General features: G+C 38.3%; 1 protein-coding gene across 1 annotated transcript in view; it reads left to right on the forward strand.

Annotated features, from left to right (window-relative positions):
- LOC148950390 (uncharacterized) overlaps nt 1-25,035 on the forward strand; it is a 99,083-nt gene that overhangs the window by 63,434 nt on the left and 10,614 nt on the right. Inside the window, exon 3 of the mRNA XM_089091859.1 lies at nt 6,180-6,398. Coding sequence (XP_088947985.1) covers nt 6,180-6,398 — 219 coding nt within the window. The remainder of the gene's footprint in view (nt 1-6,179; nt 6,399-25,035) is intronic.

The raw sequence follows: 25,035 nt of genomic DNA on the forward strand, positions 1-25,035 counted from the left end.
CTAGCAACAATCTATCGAACTATGCGAGTTACATTCAATTTATGTCGATGACTCCAATGGCCTATAAGAAATTGAGAGGTCTGCCAATGGGCTATTACTATGGATCAAATGTTTATACTGACGGTGAACTCACTTGGGCAGTGAGCAAGGAGTATCATTTAGTTGGTAGACTCAATCATGAAATATTCAATATATCCCAATGGATGCCCCTCAATTTTAAAATTGATATAAAGTTACAACTCGCTCCGTCCAATTTCCTTTTTAGAAAAACTATGGATCCAGTATCCGATTCAAATGTCAATATCACTTCAACAATACTTCATGTACAAAACAACAGGTTATGAGTTCTGTTGCTTTGGTAATTGAAAAGCTAAGATCATCTGAAATTAATAACAAACTGCTCGATCCTCACACAATCGCCAATCAACGTCATATTGCCACTGGATCAAGTACCTACACCGATTCTTCATTTATCAAAGGTGAAATTCCTTCGAAACTTGCCTTGGATTTTTAAAAAGTGCCAGTGCCATAGGATCATGGACAAGTTTGCCACATGATTTTGAATTATTTGGACTTTCCTCTCTTGTATGCAAAGTAAATGGAATTCCTCTCTACAATTTCTCCTTTGATAAATCGTATAGGACCCTACATGAATTGACAATGCAATCCCTAGATCGAGATTCTCAACTATATGAAAATGGTATTACCGATTCAATGCTCGCAAAAAGTCATGGTATCATTGTATTCGACTTTTCTGGCACTCAAGATATGAGTATTGTCTGAACGGGTACTGTACGTTTAGAGTGTACCTTCGACAAACCGTTAACAGAGAGTTTAACATCAATCTCACTCAATCAATTTGAAACCTATTGGGAAATTACCCCCGACGGCAGTCTTCTATTAGACTTGGCACCATGAACACCAATCAAATAATCGATGTATTTAACATGGATCCTTTTATGTCTAAATACACATCGTATTGTATACCCTCAGATTTCCTTGATTATATTCATACTGTTAACAAAACCATTATCATTGTTAATAGTAGTCCATCGACTGTGCAGACGGGTGATTGCCTATGCATCTATGAAACAGTGAAGAATATAGAATGTTTTGATCCTCTTGCTCTACCATATGCATTCTACACGCCACACATCAAAAACTACCTTGAAGGAAGTGGGAAGACAATTATTCAAAATCGGATGCGAGTACAAGATTTATCGACAAAAAGCTGTGGTTTTCATGTATTACTTTACTTCATTTTTCGATGCCGTGCTTATACTTTCAGTGAATTTCTTAACATTTATGTGCACACTCCACGTTTGAATGATTTTCTAGTAGAAAATACCCTCTCAAAACTGTATAACATTGATTTCAGTGCCCTAAGAATAAAGTGCTGTAAAAATGTATTTGAATTTGTTTATTAATAAAATGTATATGCACTATAAAAAAAGTCTTTTGTCTTCAATGTTTAGATTTCTTCTTCTTCTTCTTCATAGTCATTTAGATTGTCATCATCATAGTCGTCGTCGTCGACAATGATTAGTGGTGGCAGATCATTGGGACTCAACTTGTACTGATCCTGTTGTGCAAAGTCAGGGTCACATTTTCCATAATATATTGTTACTTCATTTTTATTAAATCTTCTTGTGAAGTTAATGATACTATTACGATTCATATTGAAAAATTCACCTGTTTCTGTCTGATTATTTGAAGTAATGTCGCACACAATATTCTCATATTAAGGATCACTTTCTGTCCCAGCCAAATAAAAATCACTAGGTTTATAATCATTACTAGCATTGTCCTCACAACGATGACGCAGGAGCAATACTCTCTTCATGTTTTTACAATTGAAACGTGCTCCAAATTCTTCTTCCACATACAATTTAAATCCACGACGATATCAATCCCTTAGAAATAAACTGAAGTCACGTTTAGGGTCGTTTCCAATTATACCAGGGTAAGTATTTTCCCACTGGTCACGCTTATCAAAATGACAATTGGAGCATAGATATCCAATAGGATGAGAGTCACAAGTCTCTTCAAGACAGGTATTACAGTCCTTAATTTGTACAGCATATCCTTTATGCAATTTACAAGGATTGCCTAGTCTAAACCTTTCATTATAGTCATCAACTGTAGTACAGTTCTCACATGATAACCAGCTGCCCTATGTATATAAACATAGTGAAAATGTATGATACATTTTTTCGATGTTGTCCGTCTCACTGCCAAAAAGAAACTGACTCAAAATCAATAAAAATAACAATGTCTTCTAGGAGGAGGAGGAGGAGGAGCAATCGTGTATCGTCACAAAAACTTATTTCTTACTGTTTTAAAGAATGAATTTCTAGGTAGTGGTTAAAAGCAGAATCACAATGTCATTTTGATTCGTTTCAATTAATATATCAATAAATTGAGTAAATGCATTTGATTCACAACGCATAAGCTTCACACAATAGTCCAAAGATGGGGAAACAGTTCCCATTATGCTGTTAAGTATTTCTAGAGAAATATTTTCCGTTGAAGAGATAATTCCAAAAAATCATCATATAACACTAAACATTTTTCCAATTTGACTAGATTCCGTAAGATCTTCTGTTCCTCAAATCCAATCATTTTCGTTCTTGATACTCCCACTACCAGCTATAGACTAAAATAACAATTGCAAGTTTCTACTTTGTCCGCAATCTCAAGACCTATTGGATACCACGACCCACTATAGAGAGAGAGAAAGCGGAGTAAACGGTCATCTAGAGTGTCTAATCAAAATAAAGTATTATAAAAAAAACATTTTTATTGACGGAAATGTAATAAAAGAATATATTTTCACTCTCTTCGTGTTAGGTGAGTCAATCCATTTTCTTCAATGTGCTCATAATAGCATTCAATCCATGCTCTATTCGTGATAAATACGTTATATTCACTTTTGCGGCGAAGCATAATTGTTCATCTGACTTAAATTTACTCAATGATATAACGTATCTGCCAAACATCTCATCCCACTCAAATGTTAGTCGGGAATCCTTTCCAATTTCAACTGCTACATTGGGGCCCCTTGTCTTCACAACATCACTGTCAGCTCCTTCGAGGTGTATTAGTGTGAAACTACTCATTTTCACAATATTTGAACGTTTATTTCTCCAATTTGAAATAATATAAACTAATCAAATTCAACTTATTGACTGAGATACTAACTCGGTATCGGAATTTTTATATCCACGCTCAATGTCAGAGTAAAAGCGTCAACTCCTATAATCATGCTACAATGAAGAATCATGTCTAACATTAAAACATCCATACAAAAAAAAACATTATATAAAACACCAACCATATAACAATACCATGAAAAAAACCATCAATGCATGAAAACAGTCATGACTCTTAACAGACAACATGATATCTAACACCAGTACAATGAACAATAAAAATCCATAAACATAAAACATCCATAAACATAAAACATCCGCATACCTGTCTTCTCTCTTTAATTGATACAGTAATGTCCTATCTGTCTACTACCTTAGATTAACACAGTAATGTCCCCCCTGGCCGCTCTCTTATATTACTACAGTAATGCCCCGCCTGGCCGCTCTCTTAGATTGACCTATCACTTCTTATATAAGACGTATTTTTGACGTAATACCTTCAATTAGGTATTTTTACGGTATTATAGGAAACCAATCAAGTATATAACTATAAATACAAAAACATTCCTTTTGCAATTCGACAAAGAAGATTTTGCCACCTTCATTAGAAATTCAACTTACTTATATGGAATTATCCTCATTTGAACGTTTATTTGTTCGTCATATAAAGGTAGTATGACATTGGAAAAAATACGATACTTGTGCATTATACCCACTCTTGTACTACTGCTAGTTTGGTTAATGCCAATGAAATAGAATAAAATAGGATGAATATAGAATAGCTTAGAAACAAACTTGGACTATATATTTTCACATTAGGGGGTGGGGGTAATAAAAGATAAAAAAAGACACGAAAACCGACCATTATCTCACATTGCAATTTACAACACCTCCAAAATGTATTACATTTCTTCTCATTCAAGTAAAAAGTCATGGTGTGTCCATTTTTACACTCTATTGACTTCGGCAATAAGCCCTTTTCCTGAAAAAATTCAACTGCCTCTTTTTCTGTCTTAGGCAAATTCCAAATTATAATTTTATCATTCATTTTAGATCACCCGTTTCACACAACTCCACTCTAACAACTGTTTTATGGTCGGGTATCTCTCCCGCATCTGTCCCGGTAACTGCCGCGTCTCATTTGACATATATAAAAGAGTGGGTATAATGCACAAGTACCGAAAATACCTTATTGAAGGTAATACGTCGAAAGTACGTTGTATATAAGGAGAGATGTGACCAATCAAGTATATAGCTATAAACTCAAAAACATTCCTTTTGCAATTAGACAAAGAAGAAGGTTTTCCCCCCTTCATTAAAAATTCAACTTAAATTGCAATATCAAAGATGAAATTTACAACTCAAAACTTTGGGTGAACCCAGTTTCTTGAATTCTTTCAGAGAAATCTCGTGAGTGAGCTGGAAGTTATTCTTTTGTGCCGTATAAATGTATTAGTTTTAATTTTAATACTTTATTTTTCTGTTGATGACGACTGCTGTATTATGTAGTCAAAGCATAAAAATGATGTCATTTCACTTGTTGATAGATAAGTCTATCATCCATCCGTCCATACATCATTCCAAGGGCAGAACTAAAGCAGATAGTCATAGAACTAAGGAATGAAAGATCGGATTGACTTTGGGTTGACGCGTGACGGACAATGTCCACTGGACTTTTATGTAAAATGGGGGAGTGAATTTGCTTAAATTCATATGCGAACAAGTGACCTAAGCCTAATAGGCTTGGCCGCTTTTACCATAGCTTAAGCATTAAATTGCAGCACTTTTGAACCAAAGCTACTATCTGCCTGTTGAATACTGCTGACCAAACATTGTTGTGTTCTACGGTGGTTCAAAGTGTCGGTCAGACGTACAGGCTGCAAAAATTAGTAAATATTGCCAACTTTCTAGTCGTCTATAGAGAAATGAATTTTAATCATGTTCTTATTATTTTTGGGTATTTTCTTACCTTACTAATACAAGTAAAATATAACAAATAAATCTGCACGACCCACTTTTTTCATAATCTGAAAATACTCTGACTCCTTTGGCAAAAAAAAAAAAAAATAGAAACTCCAAACTGTCACAACTCTTCTGAATTGAAAATGATTCACTAAGGCTTTTGAAAGTCACTTCATCAATACATTAATGTTCAGTGGAAGTATTTGAGCCTATATCGTCTGTTTGGGCCTCAGAGTCAAAAATAAACTTCTTTGTTCAAAATCCTTGTCATTTCCATACATCAAAACAGCATTTATAGCATTTTTCAGTTGCACTTTTCTTTGGTAAGTTTGTGGTACGAATTTCAACTTATTTTAGTTATTAGAAGTGCATGCTCCCCTGGCTATTCTTGAACGGCATCCCTCAGAGGAAGATTTGGAGGCAACTGGCCTTAGTGGTTTAGGACTCAGGTTTGCAAAAAACGCTCATGAGAGCAATAAAAAGAAGTTTAATTAATTGATCGAAACATTAGAAGCATTAATGTTAATCGATAAATTGAACTGTATAACTTGAAGCAATAACAAATACTCTTAAAGGCTTCACAACGTCAGAAGGGGCCTCCTGAGAATTTGTTTCTATTTGTATGTCACACAATGCTCATATAAATAATCTATTCGCTTCTTTTCCAAACAGCGTGTCGTAGCTCCAATCCCCTAAGCGTTAGTTTTCCCGAGTCCGGGCTTGATCGAATTCATGTGGACCTTCACCCACGAATTAAAGCTTCATTAAAAGATTCCGTGATTGTGAGTTAGTTTTTGATAATATAGACCAAATAATACAAATTACAAAACCAAACTATGTTTGTATTTAAGTTGTGTAACATACATACGCGACATTCACTTTTCAAAGAAGACATAGTGAACAAAGGTCTGCGTTTTGTCTTTGTGTCAATTTGTCAGTAAGTCCTATGAATTCTCTGGCGAAATTAATGTAAATTATTAGTTTAATCGGGATAATTCCAAGGAGTAGCGTCATGCCTTCTGATTAGTTTTTCATTATTGTAATGAATATTGACATTTTTTTTAGAAATTAGAGAAACAGTTTGCAAAAGTTAAGAAAACTGAAGCAGAACTGCAGAAAAGAAGTGAAATATCAAAAATAAAATTTATAGAAGAAAAAAATAAATCAAATTCATGGGCTGGCGAAACGAAATATGAGCAGCAATTTGACCAACTCGTAAACAACTTCAATAGCTTGAGAGGAGGAAATTTGAAAGCAAGAACAAAACTGGAAGAAATAATTTTGGTAAGACTCTTGCTCTTTTATTTCCACAGTTATTTTTCATTCTGTTTTGAGTTTCGTTCATCTAAACAGAAGCGTTCACACAAAATGTTGAGAAATTTTAAAGATGGGTTACCAAAGACTATACGACATGCTTTATTTTAAACATAGGGGCCAATGCTATTCACTAATAACGCTTAGGAAAGGGAGAAAGGGGTAATAGATTCTATGGAGTGTTTGGTCATTTTTAACAATTAGTCTTTTTTCACCTATAGAAAACATAACCCCAACGACAAGTAATTCTCGTACTCTGTTGAACACGGTTTAAATATCAAAATGAATCTCTTGCAGAAATAATCATAAAATTTGTGAAAGAATAGATTGCAGGTTATTAACCCTACGCTCAACATATCTCATTGCAATGAATTGTAATTGATTTTTGTCGCTGACAGCCACAGTATATAAATTATAGGCAGTACGATCTTTCCTTATCTCACCCATTATAAAAACTTGGAGCGAGGTGCGAGTGCTCTAGAGAACGTAGAAACATAAGCGACATTAGATATTTTCACGGGTAGACAAGTCAGATTTCTCTTGAACGCGAAACTTGGCTGCAACGTTGGAACACTAAATTTTGAAGAAGCTAATTTTAAATTAATTTATTCTAATACATATATGAAAATCGGTAATTAGTAGTGCAATGTTATTATTAGATGTTTTTAGGAATTAAAAGTGGGTTTCGAAGTCTCACGTTGGTTGCAAAGGTATTTTAAGAAAGTTTCTGCCAAAATACGTGTTCCAGGGTAATTGGACCGCTGATGGCAGATGAAATGAGAGGAGCTGTTTGTACGCGCTAATGTAATAATAAGTGGGAGGAGCTGTTTGTTCGAACCCAGAATGAAGAGCCAGAAATTATCTGCGGTAAACTTACTGCTATATGTTTATACTGTGCTGACGGCCAACGATATCCAATCTATTTGAAGGAGAATGATTTTCATTGGTTATCAGTCATGAAAGCCGATCGCAATAGGTTACGAGGATATTGACCGAGGGGTATAATTTTTGGTACAATAAGAAAATAATAATCGCAGTAGGTTGCAATAAATGCTTTGGGACACCAAGCAATGATTAAATTCCCTACTGAACGCGAAAGAAACATTAATTTCAATTTCTACTATAGAACGCTGGGGATGGCTTATCATCTCCTGCCGACATAACAGTTGAAATTCCCAACGGAGGTTTCGCGTTTATTGTTCTGCTAATTAACTCATCCTTTCTTTTTACTATCGTGAATTTGACTCTAAAATTCAGAAGGTATAACTATGGTGCATTGACTAGAATTGTCTTGGGAAGAATGAGGACTAAGAAAAAAAAAAATCAAATTTCTTGGTTTCGAGGAATAGTCCCCTCTAAAACCTATTAAAAATAGATTCTAAACCATGATCTTTGAATTTTAACCTCAGAGTGATCATGGCCCTAACAAAATAATATAACTGAATACGATTAGCCTGCTTCCACACAGAAATGTTGCCAGCTTAACCCTTTAGAATTATCAGTTTGGAGGGAGAGAGGATTTTGCCAACTAAATAGTCATTTTGGTACTGTGCTAAAATCCAGGACATACAGGTTTCTACTGCATAGTGAGATATTGGCCACTCCGTGACAAAGATTTAAACTTTAGTTTTTGGGGTTTAGGGGGACTAAAAGATACCTAGGTTAGGTTAGATTACGAATTTAATATATGCTATGCTTGTCAATACCACATTTATAAGGATAGGAGCTTGAAACCTCTACAGTAGGATTCTTTGATATACAGAATCTAACGGAAGAAGTTTCGTTACGATCACTCACGTTTTGGGGGTGTTTCGCCCTTATCTAAAATAAAGTAAATTTTCTCAAGCATTTAGCTTATAATGACTTGACTTACTTGACTTATGTCCCGGACGTCCTCAAGGGTCGCGTTGGGGCCATCTCCATCACACGTTCCTGGATCAGTTTCTTGTACAAAGCCCGGTCGTCAGCTTTTCTCAGAAAGGATAAGAGGTCACTTCCGAAGTTGTCACGCCATCTCTTCCCAGGTCTTCCAGGTGGGCGGCTACCGTCGACCCTTCCTTCGAAGGCAACTTTTGGCAGGCGCGAGTTCTTTATTCGCTGTATGTGGCCCAGCTACCTAAGTTGCTGCAGACGCACGTTTTGGAGAATAGTAGATTCCCGCTTCAGCTACTTCCGAAGGTCTTCGTTCGAGGCCTTGGTATGTCTGTATGTCTGGTATGTCTGTCTTGGTATGTGATTCCGGCAATGCGTCGGAGGCATTGTGTCTCGAAGGCAACAGGTATGATTAGAGAGTCGAAAAGTCGAAGTTTCAGTTGCATACATAGGTGTTGATTTTTAAAGAGGGGGAGTAGCGTCTTGAAGCTTGCACTTCCTAGGGCAAGTCTTCTTTTTATGTCGTCGGAGCAGTTGTTTTCTGATGATATTAGGCTCCCTAGGTACACAAACTTGGTCACCGATTCGACTTCTTCGCCACTTACTACGACATGATGGGGATTAGTTTGGGTCTTTTGTGGTGCGCATCGCGTTGGTCTTCTTTGGGTTTATGAACATACCAAAGCTATTTGCGGCTGTTTCAAGTTCGGAGGCTGGGGCTTGTATACTGGACTCAGTTTCTGCTAGCTTGTCAAGGTCGTCAGCATAAGCTAGGGTATCGATATTTATACCGTTAACGGTCACTCCTACATTTTTCTCAAGCAGGGACAGCGTGGCATGTAAAAAGAGCTTGAAAAGTTGCAGTGAAAGTATGCAACCTTGTAGCACGCCCGAAGTTGTAGTGAACTCTTCTGTTTGGCCTTCTGGGGTCTGAACACAGCTACGGTAATTGTCATACTTATTTTTGACTATGTTGACTATATTTTCAGGAACACCATAGTGGGCTAGTATATGCCAAAGTCATTTTTGTCATACTAGATCGAAGGCCTGCTTAAAATCAATGAATAGTAGGAGGATTTCTTTGCCAGATTCAAGGTACCTTTCTCGAGTTTCCTCACTACAAAGATCTGGTCGGTGGTAGATCGTCCAGGGGAAAAACTAGTCTGATAGTCGCTCATGATGTGGTTATGGCTCTGATTCGTTTTAGAAGGATCCTTGTTATGACTTTAGCTGGATGACTTGTAAGGCTTATGGGCTGGTAATTCCCACAGTCGTTCTTAGGGCCTTTATTGTATAGCGGTAAAATGAATGCTTTAGCCCATGCTTTTGGAAAATGGCCTGTTGACCACACGGCGAAGCCACTTTTTTGTGGTAGGATCCTCTAGCAGAGGAGACCCAACTTTAATCAGCTCGGCAGGGATACCATCAGGGCCTGGGGCTTTATTTTTCTTGAGACTGTGAATGGCCTCTTTTACTTCACTAATTAAAAGGGAAGGCTAGGGTCGTATGCCAACTTGTGGAATCCTGATAGCACAGTAGGGTTGCAGGTAAGAAGTGGGATCAGTTTCTCTTCGAAGTAACTTTTCCATCTGTCTTTAACAGCCTCGCTGTCACTGAGGAGCTTACCGCCCTTGTCCAGGACACTAGCAGCGATGGTGGACTTTTTCGTGGAGAATTCTTTGACTGTTTTGTACATTTTGTGGCTGTTTCCTGATTTGAAATCCTTTTCGTAGACTCGCACTTCTCCCGTATGTAATCTCTGAGGGCTGTCCGAATCTTTTTGTTTGCCGTCAGCTGTATCCGTTTTTACATGTCCCTACTTTCTCGGTCCTGCTTGTTACAAACCTGACGCTTTTGGTCTCAAAGATCTAAGTTCTCATCTGTGATCCAGGGCTTCTCTGTTTTAGGTTTGTGGCCTAAGATTTTGTTAGCTGTATCTATGAGTACTGTGTTCAGTTTCTCAACTAGAGTATCTAAGATGTCAGGAGTTATGGTCGATGGGAGTGACTCAAGTACAGGACCAAGGCTTTCTTCTAGTGATTGTAGGAAAGTGGTGCGTGTGGTGGGTTTTTTCAGTTTATCGGTACGGAATCTTGGGATCTTATTTTTCTTTACAGGAAGGGTTTTGAGTCGAAGTTTTGCCAATGTACTCATTACAAGGACATGATCTGAATCTGAGGCAAGGCGGTAGTATTTGTGACAGATGACTTCCACCGTTTTGAGAAGAGGACATAATCGATCAGATTTGTCGTCTTTCCATCTGGGGATATCCAAGTTGCCTTTTTCTCTTTCTATGTTTGAACATTGAGTTCGTAACAAAGAGATCATTATCCCTGTAGAACTCAAGTAGACGCTCGCCATGTGCGTTTCGCCTCCCAAGACCGAATCTGCCAAAGACATAATTTTTAGGTTGTGTGGCTTCTCCAGCGATAGCATTGAAGTCACCCATTACTACGAGGAGTTCTTTCTTTGGGACTACATCAGTTAGAGACTGAAGTTGTCTATAGAAGGTGTCAACTTCTTCATCAGGTCTTGAGGAGTCGGGAGGATACACTTGGATGACGGTGATGTTTTGTACTTTCGCTCGCAGCCCAATCATCATAAGGCACTCTAAGACTAATTTTGTCGCTATGAGTAAGTGCTTTGCTTTGCGTGTCAGGAGAAAGCCAATGCCTTGTCGGTGTTTACCATCAGATCTACCAGAGTATGATAGTATGGTGTCGCCGCATCGTTGTTCTCCTGAACAAGGCAAGTGAGTTTCCGAGAGGCCAATAACGTCCCATCTGTACCTCTCGAGCTCTTAGACAATTAACTCTAGTTTCCCAGTCTTTGCCAAAGTTCGCACATTCAAAGTCCCCAGGTAGAACGGGGCTTTTTGGGTTAGAATTGGGGTTTCTCCTGGTAAAGTGCTATCATCCTCAATGGGATTCGTCATCATCTGCTGAGTTTGCATATCTTCGTCTGAAGTCATCAGATCGTCGGCTCCCCCGTACGTGGTAACATTATCATTATCATTCGCTATTATATCTTGCGTTCCGTCGGTTACTCCGGACGCGGTAGCATGGTTTCGTCTCTTTGTTGTCAACTGATCCATCAGAGGCAACGCTGTAGCGTTGCCTATAGTAAAGGTCATACGGCTCCAATGTATTATTATTATTATTAATTTAAAAATGAAATTTCCGAAAAATAAGTTTTTCAAAGAAGAGTAAAGGCCACTTTAAACTTAAGCTCAGCATATAAAAATACCTTTTAAAATTCAAACTCAAAACGACCAGAAATTTCTATTAAAGAATAAATGAAACCCAAAACGAACAGAAATGAAACAAACAATCATAGCAAAAGCATACAACAAGTAATAATATAAACGAATAAACAAATCTTAAAGCGAGTAATGCTTAGATTGAATATGAATATCAAGCTTAAAATGAAAAAAAATATTTTCCTATTGAAGTATAAATGAAACTTAAAATGAAAAGATACTAAATACACAATCAATGCAAACAAACATACAATATATATTAATATAAATTAATAAATAAATCTTTAAACGAGTGTAACTTAAATTGAAGATGAAAATCAAGCGTAAAACGAACAAAAATCACAAGAAACAAGAGTTTGGGTATGACCTCCTTCTCTCACTGTAAAAGTCTAAGACCTACTGCGTAATTGGCCTTTTACTGAAAACAAATTTTATGAGAAATATTTTCTTTTGTACTAGATATTGAAAATAAACATTATAATTATAGTAACATTTGAACTGATGACCTTTCAGCAATGAATATCATTATAAATCAAATATTCAGTTTAATTTATTAGCTCTTTTTAAAGTTGTTAAAGACGAATATAGTTTCCCTACAAACAATTGTTTGGATACTGCCTCCTTTCCTAACTGTGAATTAAAACCAAAAGCCTTCTGCGTCATTGGCGCTTAACTGATAACGGATAATATTACAAATATTTTCTTTTCCAGTTCTTACAGTATTGAAAACAAAATTATAATTACAGTGAAATAAATTCTTGAACTGATGGATCTTTCAATGATTAATATCATTATATATCAAATATTCAATTTGATGTGTTTATATTTTCCAAGACTGATCAAGACGCATATAGTTTTCAGTAAAGCGCCAATGACGCAGTAGGTTTTAGAGCATTCAGTTTACGAGCATCCCTTCAATAAGAACCATATATTCCCACGGGCATATCTTACAACACCTGCCCTCGGGCCCTGGGGGCTGTGTTGACCCATGAGCTTTCATTATATGGTCATTGAACTATTAAAAAAAGCGATCTCAAAGTTCTTATCGGATGGGTTTGAGGAAAAAAGGGCGTGGAGGGGGGGGGGCTAGGTGCCCTCGAATCTCTTTTGACTCTTAAAAAGTGAACTAGAACTTTCAATTTCCAATCAAATGATCCTTGTTTGAAATTAGTACGAGCATCCCTTCTATGAGACCCATATATGCCCCCAGGGCATAACTTACAACGCCTGCCCCTGGGCCCTGGTGGGTTCTGTTGACATCGGAATTTTTGTTATATGATCTTTGAACTATTTTAACAAAATAGCTATCTTAAAATTTTTATTAAATGCATTTCTGAAAAAAGGTTTGGGGGGGGAAGTTGGTTACCCTCCAATATCATTTGACGGTTAAAAAGAGAACTAAAACTTTCAATTCCCAATCAAATGAGCCCTCTCTGAAGTCTATACGAGCATTCCTTCCATAACAACCATATATGCCCCAGGGCAAAACTTATAACCCTTGCCCCTGAAGACTGTGGGAGGAGTGGCTTGCTCAAACATATAATTTTCAGAACTTTCAACTACGTTGAACAAAATAGCTATATCAAAATTTTTATTGGAGGTGTTTGGGGAAATGGTGGGCGTGTAAGGTGTGTTAGTTGCCTTAGAATCACTTTCGACTATTAGAAAGGGAACTATTCATTTAAATTTCCAATCGAATGAGCCCTTTCTGAAGTTTCTACGAGAACGTTGTCTATACAAAACTTTATATGCCCCCAGGGCATAACTTACAACCCTTGCCCTGAGGGACGTGGGAGAGTTGTCATCCCCAAAGACCTAATTTCCAGAAATTAAAACTACGTTTAATAAAATGGCTTTCTCAAAATTTCGATTGGATGTGTTTGGGGAAAAGGTGGGCGTGATAGGGGGGTTAGTTGCCCTCAAATCAGTTTAGACTATTAAAAGGGCACTAGCCCTTTGAATTTCCAATCAAATGAGCCTTTTTCGAAGTTTCTACGACAACGCCTTCTATAAAAAATCTTATATGGCCCCAGGGTATAACTTAAAACCCTTGCTTTGAGGGTTGTTTGGGAATGTCCTCCTCAAAAACATATTTTCCATCTGGAAATCAACTACGCTGAACAAAATGGCTATCTCAAAATTTTGATTGGATGTGTTTGGGGAATGATGGGTGGGGGGGGGCTAGTTGCCCTCCAATAACTTTCGACTATTAAAAAGGGCACTATGCCCTTTGAATTTCCAATCGAATGAGCCTTTTTTGAAGTTTCTACGACAAAGACTTCTATAGAAACCTTATATGCCCCCAGGGCATAGCTTAAAACCCTTGCCCTGAGGGTTTGTGTGGGAGTTTCCTCCTCAAAAATATATTTTCTATCCGGAAATTAAGTACGCTGAACAAAATTGCTATCTCAAATTTTTTTGGGATGTGTTTGGGGGAATGAGGGGCGGGGGGGGGGCAGTTACCCTTCAATCCCTTTTAACCCTTAAAAGGGCACTAGAACTCTCGATTTCCATTCGAATGAGCCCCTTTGAAGTTTCTACGACGATCCCTTCCATATGATTTGCCTCTGGGAAAAAACATAATAATAATAAAACATTGGAGCTGTATGGCCTTTACTGGGGGCAACGCTATAGAGTTGCCTCTGATTTATATTTTTTTTTTCCCCAGAGGCACTTCATATGGAAGAGGTCGTCGTAGAAACTTCAAAGGGGGCTCATTCGATTGGAAATCGAAATTTCTAGTGCCCTTTTTAATAGTCGAAAGTGATTGGAGGGCAACTAGCCCCCCCTCCACACCCATCATTTCCCCAAACACATCCAATAAAAATTTTGAGATAGCCATTTTGTTCAGCGTAGTTGATTTCCACACAGAGAATACGTTTTTGAGGAGGACACTCCCCTCCAACCCCCGTGGCAAGGGTTTTAAGTTATGCCCTGGGGGCATATAAGGTTTTTCTAGAAGGTGTTGTCGTAGAAACTTCAAAAAAGGCTCATTCGATTGGAAATTACAAGAACCAGTGCCCTTTTTAATAGTCGAAAGTGATTGGAGGGCAACTAGCCCCCCCCCCCCCATGCCCATCATTATCCCAAACACATCCAATACAAATTTTGAGATAGCCATTTTGTTCAGCGTAAATGATTTCCACATAGAAAATATCTTTTTGAGGAGGACACTCCCCAACAACCCTCAGGGCAAGGGTTTTAAGATATGCCCTGGGGGCATAGAAGGTTTTTCTAGAAGGTGTTGTCGTAGAAACTTCAAAAAAGGCTCATTCGATTGGAAATTCAAAAGGGCTAGTGCCCTTTTTGATAGTCGAAAGTGATTGGAGGACAACTAGCGCCCCCACGCCCATCATTCCCCCAAACATATCCAATCAAACTTTTAAGATAGCCATTTTGTTCAGTGTAGTTGATTTCCAAATAGAAAATATGTTTTTGAGGAAGACACTCCCCCACAACCCTCAGAGCGAGGGTTTTAAGCTATGCCCTGAGTATATACCATCTATTGAATTTGCTTAGGCCTCCGTACCAAACAGTTTTTTCTGGTAGGTAAACAGGTCATTACACTCGGTCATTACACTCTTTGTCAACGGGTAATTAAAGAATGAGATGCTTGCATCAACAATACAAAGAATAAGCTCAGATACTTAATAGATTTGACGTTTACAAGAGACATTGCTAGAACGAGCTATTCAATAGCTCGGTCTAGCAATGTCTCTTGTAAACGTCAAATCTATTAAGTATCTGAGCTTATTCTTTGTATTGTTGATGCAAGCATCTCATTCTTTAATTACCCGTTGACAAAGAGTGTAATGACCGAGTGTGATGACCTGTTTACCTACCAGAAAAAACTGTTTGGTACGGAGGCCTAAGCAAATTCAATAGATGGTATATACTCAGGGCATAGCTTAAAACCCTCGCTCTGAGGGTTGTGGGGGAGTGTCTTCCTCAAAAACATATTTTCTATTTGGAAATCAACTACACTGAACAAAATGGCTATCTTAAAAGTTTGATTGGATATGTTTGGGGGAATGATGGGCGTGGGGGCGCTAGTTGTCCTCCAATCACTTTCGACTATCAAAAAGGGCACTAGCCCTTTTGAATTTCCAATCGAATGAGCCTTTTTTGAAGTTTCTACGACAACACCTTCTAGAAAAACCTTCTATGCCCCCAGGGCATAACTTAAAACCCTTGCCCTGAGGGTTGTGGGGGAGTGTCCTCCTTAAAAACATATTTTCTATGTGGAAATCATTTACGCTGAACAAAATGGCTATCTCAAAATTTGTATTGGATGTGTTTGGGGGATTGATGGGCGGGGGGGGGGGGGGGTTAGTTGCCCTTCCATCCCTTTCGACCATTAAAAAGGGCACTGGTTCTTGTAATTTCCAATCGAATGAGCCCTTTTTGAAGTTTTTGCTACAACACTTTCTATAAAAACCTTACATGCCCCCAGGGCACAACTTAAAACCCTTGCCACGGGGGTTGGAGGGGAGTGTCCTCCTCAAAAACGTATTCTCTGTGTGGAAATCAACTACGCTGAACAAAATGGCTATCTCAAAATTTTTATTGGATGTGTTTGGGGAAATGATGGGTGTGGAGGGGGGGCTAGTTGCCCTCCAATCACTTTCGACTATTAAAAAGGGCACTAGAAATTTCGATTTCCAATCGAATGAGCCCCCTTTGAAGTTTCTACGACGACCTCTTCCATATGAAGTGCCTCTGGGGAAAAAAAAAATATAAATCAGAGGCAACTCTATAGCGTTGCCCCCAGTAAAGGCCATACAGCTCCAATGTTTTATTATTATTATGTTTTTTTCCCAGAGGCAAATCATATGGAAGGGATCGTCGTAGAAACTTCAAAGGGGGCTCATTCGAATGGAAATCGAGAGTTCTAGTGCCCTTTTAAGGGTTAAAAGGGATTGAAGGGTAACTGCCCCCCCCACGCCCATCAATCCCCCAAACACATCCCAAAAAAAATTTGAGATAGCAATTTTGTTCAGCGTACTTAATTTCCGGATAGAAAATATATTTTTGAGGAGGAAACTCCCACACAAACCTCAGGGCAAGGGTTTTAAGCTATGCCCTGGGGGCATATAAGGTTTTTATAGAAGTCTTTGTCGTAGAAACTTCAAAAAAGGCTCATTCGATTGGAAATTCAAGGGGCAAGTGCCCTTTTTAATAGTCGAAAGTTATTGGAGGGCAACTCGCCCCCCCCCACACCCATCATTACCCAAACACATCCAATCAAAATTTTGAGATAGCCATTTTTTCAGCGTAGTTGATTTCCAGATGGAAAATATGTTTTTGAGGAGGACATTCCCAAACAACCCTCAAGGCAAGGGTTTTAAGTTATACCCCGGGGCCATATAAGATTTTTTATAGAAGGCGTTGTCATAGAAACTTCAAAAAAGGCTCATTTGATTGGAAATTCAAAGGGATAGTGCCCTTCTTAATAGTCGAAAGTGATTTGAAGGCAACTAACCCCCCTATCACGCCCACCTTTTCCCCAAACACATCCAATCGAAATTTTGAGAAAGCCATTTTATTAAACGTAGTTTTAATTTCTGGAAATTAGGTCTTTGGGGATGACAACTCTCCCACGTCCCTCAGGGCAAGGGTTGTAAGTTATGCCCTGGGGGCATATAAAGTTTTGTATAGACAACGTTCTCGTAGAAACTTCAGAAAGGGCTCATTCGATTGGAAATTTAAATGAATAGTTCCCTTTCTAATAGTCGAAAGTGATTCTAAGGCAACTAACACCCCTTCCACGTCCACCATTTCCCCAAACACATCAAATCAAAATTTTGGTCTAGCCATTTTGTTAAACGTAGTTGAAAGTTCTGTAAATTATATGATTGAGCGGGACACTCCCCCCACAGTCTTCAGGTGCAAGGGTTATAAGTTATGCACTGGGGCATATATGGTTGTTATGGAAGGAATGCTCGTATAGACTTCAGAGAGGGCTCATTTGATTGGGAATTGAAAGTTTTAGTTCTCTTTTTAACCGTCAAATGATATTGGAGGGTAACCAACTTCCCCCCCCCCAAACCTTTTTTCAGAAATGCATTTAATAAAAATTTTAAGATAGCTATTTTGTTAAAATAGTTCAAAGATTATATAACACAAATTCTGGTGTCAACAGAACCCACCAGGGCCCAGGGGCAGGCGTTGTAATTTATGCCCTGGGGGGCATATATGGGTCTCATAGAAGGGATGGCCGTACTAACTTCAAACAAGGATCATTTGATTGAAAATTGAAAATTCTAGTTAATTTTTTAAGGGTGAAAAGAGATTGGAGGGCACCTAGCCCCCCCCCCCCCTCCACGCCTTTTTTTCCTCAAACCCATCCGATAAGAACTTTGAGATCGCTTTTTTTAATAGTTCAATGACCATATAATGAAATCTCATGGGTCAACACAGCCCCCCAGGGCCCGAGGGCAGGTGTTGTAAGATATGCCCGTGGGAATATATGGTTCTTATTGAAGGGATGCTCGTAAACTGAATGCTCTAAAACCTACTGCGTCATTGGCGCTTTACTGAAAACTATATGCGTCTTGATCAGTCTTGGAAAATATAAACACATCAAATTGAATATTTGATATATAATGATATTAATCATTGAAAGATCCATCAGTTCAAGAATTTATTTCACTGTAATTATAATTTTGTTTTCAATACTGTAAGAACTGGAAAAGAAAATATTTGTAATATAATCCGTTTTCAGTTAAGCGCCGATGACGCAGTAGGCTTTTGGTTTTTATTCACAGTTAGGAAAGGAGGCAGTATCCAATCACTTGTTTGTAGGGAAACTATATTCGTCTTTAACTATTTTAAAAAGAGCTAATCAATATAAACTGAACATTTGATGTATAATGATATTAATTGCTGAAAGCTCATCAGTTCAAAATGTTACTATAATTTTAATGTTTATTTTCAATATTTAGTACAAAAGAAAATATTTCTCATAAAATTTGTTTTCAGTAAAAGGCCAATTACGCAGTAGGTCTTAGACTTTTACAATGAGAGAAGGAGGTCATACCCAAACTCTTGTTTGTTGTGATTTTTGTTCGTTTCAAGCTTGATTTGCATACTCAATTTAAGTTTCATTATTTTAAGGATTTATTTAATAACTTACATTATTATATGTTGTATGTTTGTTTGTATTAATTGTTTATTTAACTTCTGTTCGTTTTAAGTTCAATTAATGCTTTAATAGGAACATATTTTTTTTCGTTTTAAGCTTGATTTTCATATTCATTATAAGCATTACTTGCTTTAAGATTTATTTATTCGTTTATATTATTACTTGTTGTATGCTTTTGCTATGGTTGTTTGTTTCATTTCTGTTCGTTTTGGGTTTCATTTATTCATTAATAGTAATTCCTGGTCGTTATTAGTTTGTATTTTATCAGGTATTTGTATATGTTGATCATAAGTCTAAAATTGGCTTTACTTCTCTTTGAAAATCTTATTTGTCGGAAAGTTTTTTTAAATTAATAATAATAAAACATCGGAGCCGTATGACCTTTACTATAGGCAACGCTATAGCGTTACCCCTGATGTATCAGTTGACAACAAAGAGACGAAACCATGCTACCGCGTCCGGAGTAACCGACGGAACGCAAGATATAATAGCGAATGATAATGATAATGTTACCACGTACGGGGGAGCCGACGATCTGATGACTTCAGACGAAGATATGCAAACTCAGCAGATGATGACGAATCCCATTGAGGATGATAGCACTTTACCAGGAGAAACCCCAATTCTAACCCAAAAAGCCCCGTTCTACCTGGGGACTTTGAATGTGCGAACTTTGGCAAAGACTGGGAAACTAGAGTTAATTGTCTAAGAGCTCGAGAGGTACAGATGGGACGTTATTGGCCTCTCGGAAACTCACTTGCCTTGTTCAGGAGAACAACGATGCGGCGACACCATACTATCATACTCTGGTAGATCTGATGGTAAACACCGACAAGGCATTGGCTTTCTCCTGACACGCAAAGCAAAGCACTTACTCATAGCGACAAAATTAGTCTTAGAGTGCCTTATGATGATTGGGCTGCGAGCGAAAGTACAAAACATCACCGTCATCCAAGTGTATCCTCCCGACTCCTCAAGACCTGATGAAGAAGTTGACACCTTCTATAGACAACTTCAGTCTCTAACTGATGTAGTCCCAAAGAAAGAACTCCTCGTAGTAATGGGTGACTTCAATGCTATCGCTGGAGAAGCCACACAACCTAAAAATTATGTCTTTGGCAGATTCGGTCTTGGGAGGCGAAACGCACATGGCGAGCGTCTACTTGAGTTCTACAGGGATAATGATCTCTTTGTTACGAACTCAATGTTCAAACATAGAAAGAGAAAAAGGCAACTTGGATATCCCCAGATGGAAAGACGACAAATCTGATCGATTATGTCCTCTTCTCAAAACGGTGGAAGTCATCTGTCACAAATACTACCGCCTTGCCTCAGATTCAGATCATGTCCTTGTAATGAGTACATTGGCAAAACTTCGACTCAAAACCCTTCCTGTAAAGAAAAATAAGATCCCAAGATTCCGTACCGATAAACTGAAAAAACCCACCACACGCACCACTTTCCTACAATCACTAGAAGAAAGCCTTGGTCCTGTACTTGAGTCACTCCCATCGACCATAACTCCTGACATCTTAGATACTCTAGTTGAGAAACTGAACACAGTACTCATAGATACAGCTAACAAAATCTTAGGCCACAAACCTAAAACAGAGAAGCCCTGGATCACAGATGAGAACTTAGATCTTTGAGACCAAAAGCGTCAGGTTTGTAACAAGCAGGACCGAGAAAGTAGGGACATGTAAAAACGGATACAGCTGACGGCAAACAAAAAGATTCGGACAGCCCTCAGAGATTACATACGGGAGAAGTGCGAGTCTACGAAAAGGATTTCAAATCAGGAAACAGCCACAAAATGTACAAAACAGTCAAAGAATTCTCCACGAAAAAGTCCACCATCGCTGCTAGTGTCCTGGACAAGGGCGGTAAGCTCCTCAGTGACAGCGAGGCTGTTAAAGACAGATGGAAAAGTTACTTCGAAGAGAAACTGATCCCACTTCTTACCTGCAACCCTACTGTGCTATCAGGATTCCACAAGTTGGCATACGACCCTAGCCTTCCCTTTTAATTAGTGAAGTAAAAGAGGCCATTCACAGTCTCAAGAAAAATAAAGCCCCAGGCCCTGATGGTATCCCTGCCGAGCTGATTAAAGTTGGGTCTCCTCTGCTAGAGGATCCTACCACAAAAAAGTGGCTTCGCCGTGTGGTCAACAGGCCATTTTCCAAAAGCATGGGCTAAAGCATTCATTGTACCGCTCTACAAGAAAGGCCATAAGAACGACTGTGGGAATTACCAGCCCATAAGCCTTACAAGTCATCCAGCTAAAGTCATAACAAGGATCCTTCTAAAACGAATCAGAGCCATAACCACATCATGAGCGACTATCAGACTAGTTTTTCCCCTGGACGATCTACCACCGACCAGATCTTTGTAGTGAGGAAACTCGAGAAAGGTACCTTGAATCTGGCAAAGAAATCCTCCTACTATTCATTGATTTTAAGCAGGACTTCGATCTAGTTTGGCGAAAATGACTTTGGCATATACTAGCCCACTATGGTGTTCCTGAAAATATAGTCAACATAGTCAAAAATAAGTATGACAATTACCGTAGCTGTGTTCAGACCCCAGAAGGCCAAACAGAAGAGTTCACTACAACTTCGGGCGTGCTACAAGGTTGCATACTTTCACTGCAACTTTTCAAGCTCTTTTTACATGCCACGCTGTCCCTGCTTGAGAAAAATGTAGGAGTGACCGTTAACGGTATAAATATCGATACCCTAGCTTATGCTGACGACCTTGACAAGCTAGCAGAAACTGAGTCCAGTATACAAGCCCCAGCCTCCGAACTTGAAACAGCCGCAAATAGCTTTGGTATGTTCATAAACCCAAAGAAGACCAACGCGATGCGCACCACAAAAGACCCAAACTAATCCCCATCATGTCGTAGTAAGTGGCGAAGAAGTCGAATCGGTGACCAAGTTTGTGTACCTAGGGAGCCTAATATCATCAGAAAACAACTGCTCCGACGACATAAAAAGAAGACTTGCCCTAGGAAGTGCAAGCTTCAAGACGCTACTCCCCCTCTTTAAAAATCAACACCTATGTATGCAACTGAAACTTCGACTTTTCGACTCTCTAATCATACCTGTTGCCTTCGAGACACAATGCCTCCGACGCATTGCCGGAATCACATACCAAGACAGACATACCAGACATACAGACATACCAAGGCCTCGAACGAAGACCTTCGGAAGTAGCTGAAGCGGGAATCTACTATTCTCCAAAACGTGCGTCTGCAGCAACTTAGGTAGCTGGGCCACATACAGCGAATAAAGAACTCGCGCCTGCCAAAAGTTGCCTTCGAAGGAAGGGTCGACGGTAGCCGCCCACCTGGAAGACCTGGGAAGAGATGGCGTGACAACTTCGGAAGTGACCTCTTATCCTTTCTGAGAAAAGCTGACGACCGGGCTTTGTACAAGAAACTGATCCAGGAACGTGTGATGGAGATGGCCCCAACGCGACCCTTGAGGACGTCCGGGACATAAGTCAAGTAAGTCAAGTCATTATAAGCTAAATGCTTGAGAAAATTTACTTTATTTTAGATAAGGGCGAAACACCCCCAAAACGTGAGTGATCGTAACGAAACTTCTTCCGTTAGATTCTGTATATCAAAGAATCCTACTGTAGAGGTTTCAAGCTCCTATCCTTATAAATGTGGTATTGACAAGCATAGCATATATTAAATTCGTAATCTAACCTAACCTAGGTATCTTTTAGTCCCCCTAAACCCCAAAAACTAAAGTTTAAATCTTTGTCACGGAGTGGCCAATATCTCACTATGCAGTAGAAACCTGTATGTCCTGGATTTTAGCACAGTACCAAAATGACTATTTAGTTGGCAAAATCCTCTCTCCCCTCCAAACTGATAATTCTAAAGGGTTAAGCTGGCAACATTTCTGTGTGGAAGCAGGCTAATCGTATTCAGTTATATTATTTTGTTAGGGCCATGATCACTCTGAGGTTAAAATTCAAAGATCATGGTTTAGAATCTATTTTTAATAGGTTTTAGAGGGGACTATTCCTCGAAACCAAGAAATTTGATTTTTTTTTTTCTTAGTCCTCATTCTTCCCAAGACAATTCTAGTCAATGCACCATAGTTATACCTTCTGAATTTTAGAGTCAAATTCACGATAGTAAAAAGAAAGGATGAGTTAAGTAGCAGAACAATAAACGCGAAACCTCCGTTGGGAATTTCAACTGTTATGTCGGCAGGAGATGATAAGCCATCCCCAGCGTTCTATAGTAGAAATTGAAATTAATGTTTCTTTCGCGTTCAGTAGGGAATTTAATCATTGCTTGGTGTCCCAAAGCATTTATTGCAACCTACTGCGATTATTATTTTCTTATTGTACCAAAAATTATACCCCTCGGTCAATATCCTCGTAACCTATTGCGATCGGCTTTCATGACTGATAACCAATGAAAATCATTCTCCTTCAAATAGATTGGATATCGTTGGCCGTCAGCACAGTATAAACATATAGCAGTAAGTTTACCGCAGATAATTTCTGGCTCTTCATTCTGGGTTCGAACAAACAGCTCCTCCCACTTATTATTACATTAGCGCGTACAAACAGCTCCTCTCATTTCATCTGCCATCAGCGGTCCAATTACCCTGGAACACGTATTTTGGCAGAAACTTTCTTAAAATACCTTTGCAACCAACGTGAGACTTCGAAACCCACTTTTAATTCCTAAAAACATCTAATAATAACATTGCACTACTAATTACCGATTTTCATATATGTATTAGAATAAATTAATTTAAAATTAGCTTCTTCAAAATTTAGTGTTCCAACGTTGCAGCCAAGTTTCGCGTTCAAGAGAAATCTGACTTGTCTACCCGTGAAAATATCTAATGTCGCTTATGTTTCTACGTTCTCTAGAGCACTCGCACCTCGCTCCAAGTTTTTATAATGGGTGAGATAAGGAAAGATCGTACTGCCTATAATTTATATACTGTGGCTGTCAGCGACAAAAATCAATTACAATTCATTGCAATGAGATATGTTGAGCGTAGGGTTAATAACCTGCAATCTATTCTTTCACAAATTTTATGATTATTTCTGCAAGAGATTCATTTTGATATTTAAACCGTGTTCAACAGAGTACGAGAATTACTTGTCGTTGGGGTTATGTTTTCTATAGGTGAAAAAAGACTAATTGTTAAAAATGACCAAACACTCCATAGAATCTATTACCCCTTTCTCCCTTTCCTAAGCGTTATTAGTGAATAGCATTGGCCCCTATGTTTAAAATAAAGCATGTCGTATAGTCTTTGGTAACCCATCTTTAAAATTTCTCAACATTTTGTGTGAACGCTTCTGTTTAGATGAACGAAACTCAAAACAGAATGAAAAATAACTGTGGAAATAAAAGAGCAAGAGTCTTACCAAAATTATTTCTTCCAGTTTTGTTCTTGCTTTCAAATTTCCTCCTCTCAAGCTATTGAAGTTGTTTACGAGTTGGTCAAATTGCTGCTCATATTTCGTTTCGCCAGCCCATGAATTTGATTTATTTTTTTCTTCTATAAATTTTATTTTTGATATTTCACTTCTTTTCTGCAGTTCTGCTTCAGTTTTCTTAACTTTTGCAAACTGTTTCTCTAATTTCTAAAAAAAATGTCAATATTCATTACAATAATGAAAAACTAATCAGAAGGCATGACGCTACTCCTTGGAATTATCCCGATTAAACTAATAATTTACATTAATTTCGCCAGAGAATTCATAGGACTTACTGACAAATTGACACAAAGACAAAACGCAGACCTTTGTTCACTATGTCTTCTTTGAAAAGTGAATGTCGCGTATGTATGTTACACAACTTAAATACAAACATAGTTTGGTTTTGTAATTTGTATTATTTGGTCTATATTATCAAAAACTAACTCACAATCACGGAATCTTTTAATGAAGCTTTAATTCGTGGGTGAAGGTCCACATGAATTCGATCAAGCCCGGACTCGGGAAAACTAACGCTTAGGGGATTGGAGCTACGACACGCTGTTTGGAAAAGAAGCGAATAGATTATTTATATGAGCATTGTGTGACATACAAATAGAAACAAATTCTCAGGAGGCCCCTTCTGACGTTGTGAAGCCTTTAAGAGTATTTGTTATTGCTTCAAGTTATACAGTTCAATTTATCGATTAACATTAATGCTTCTAATGTTTCGATCAATTAATTAAACTTCTTTTTATTGCTCTCATGAGCGTTTTTTGCAAACCTGAGTCCTAAACCACTAAGGCCAGTTGCCTCCAAATCTTCCTCTGAGGGATGCCGTTCAAGAATAGCCAGGGGAGCATGCACTT

Source organism: Artemia sp. Qi Xiang Cuo, chromosome 7 (genome assembly GCF_049724085.1).
Source record: "Artemia sp. Qi Xiang Cuo chromosome 7, ASM4972408v1, whole genome shotgun sequence".
Taxonomy (NCBI): Eukaryota; Metazoa; Arthropoda; class Branchiopoda; order Anostraca; family Artemiidae; genus Artemia; species Artemia sp. Qi Xiang Cuo.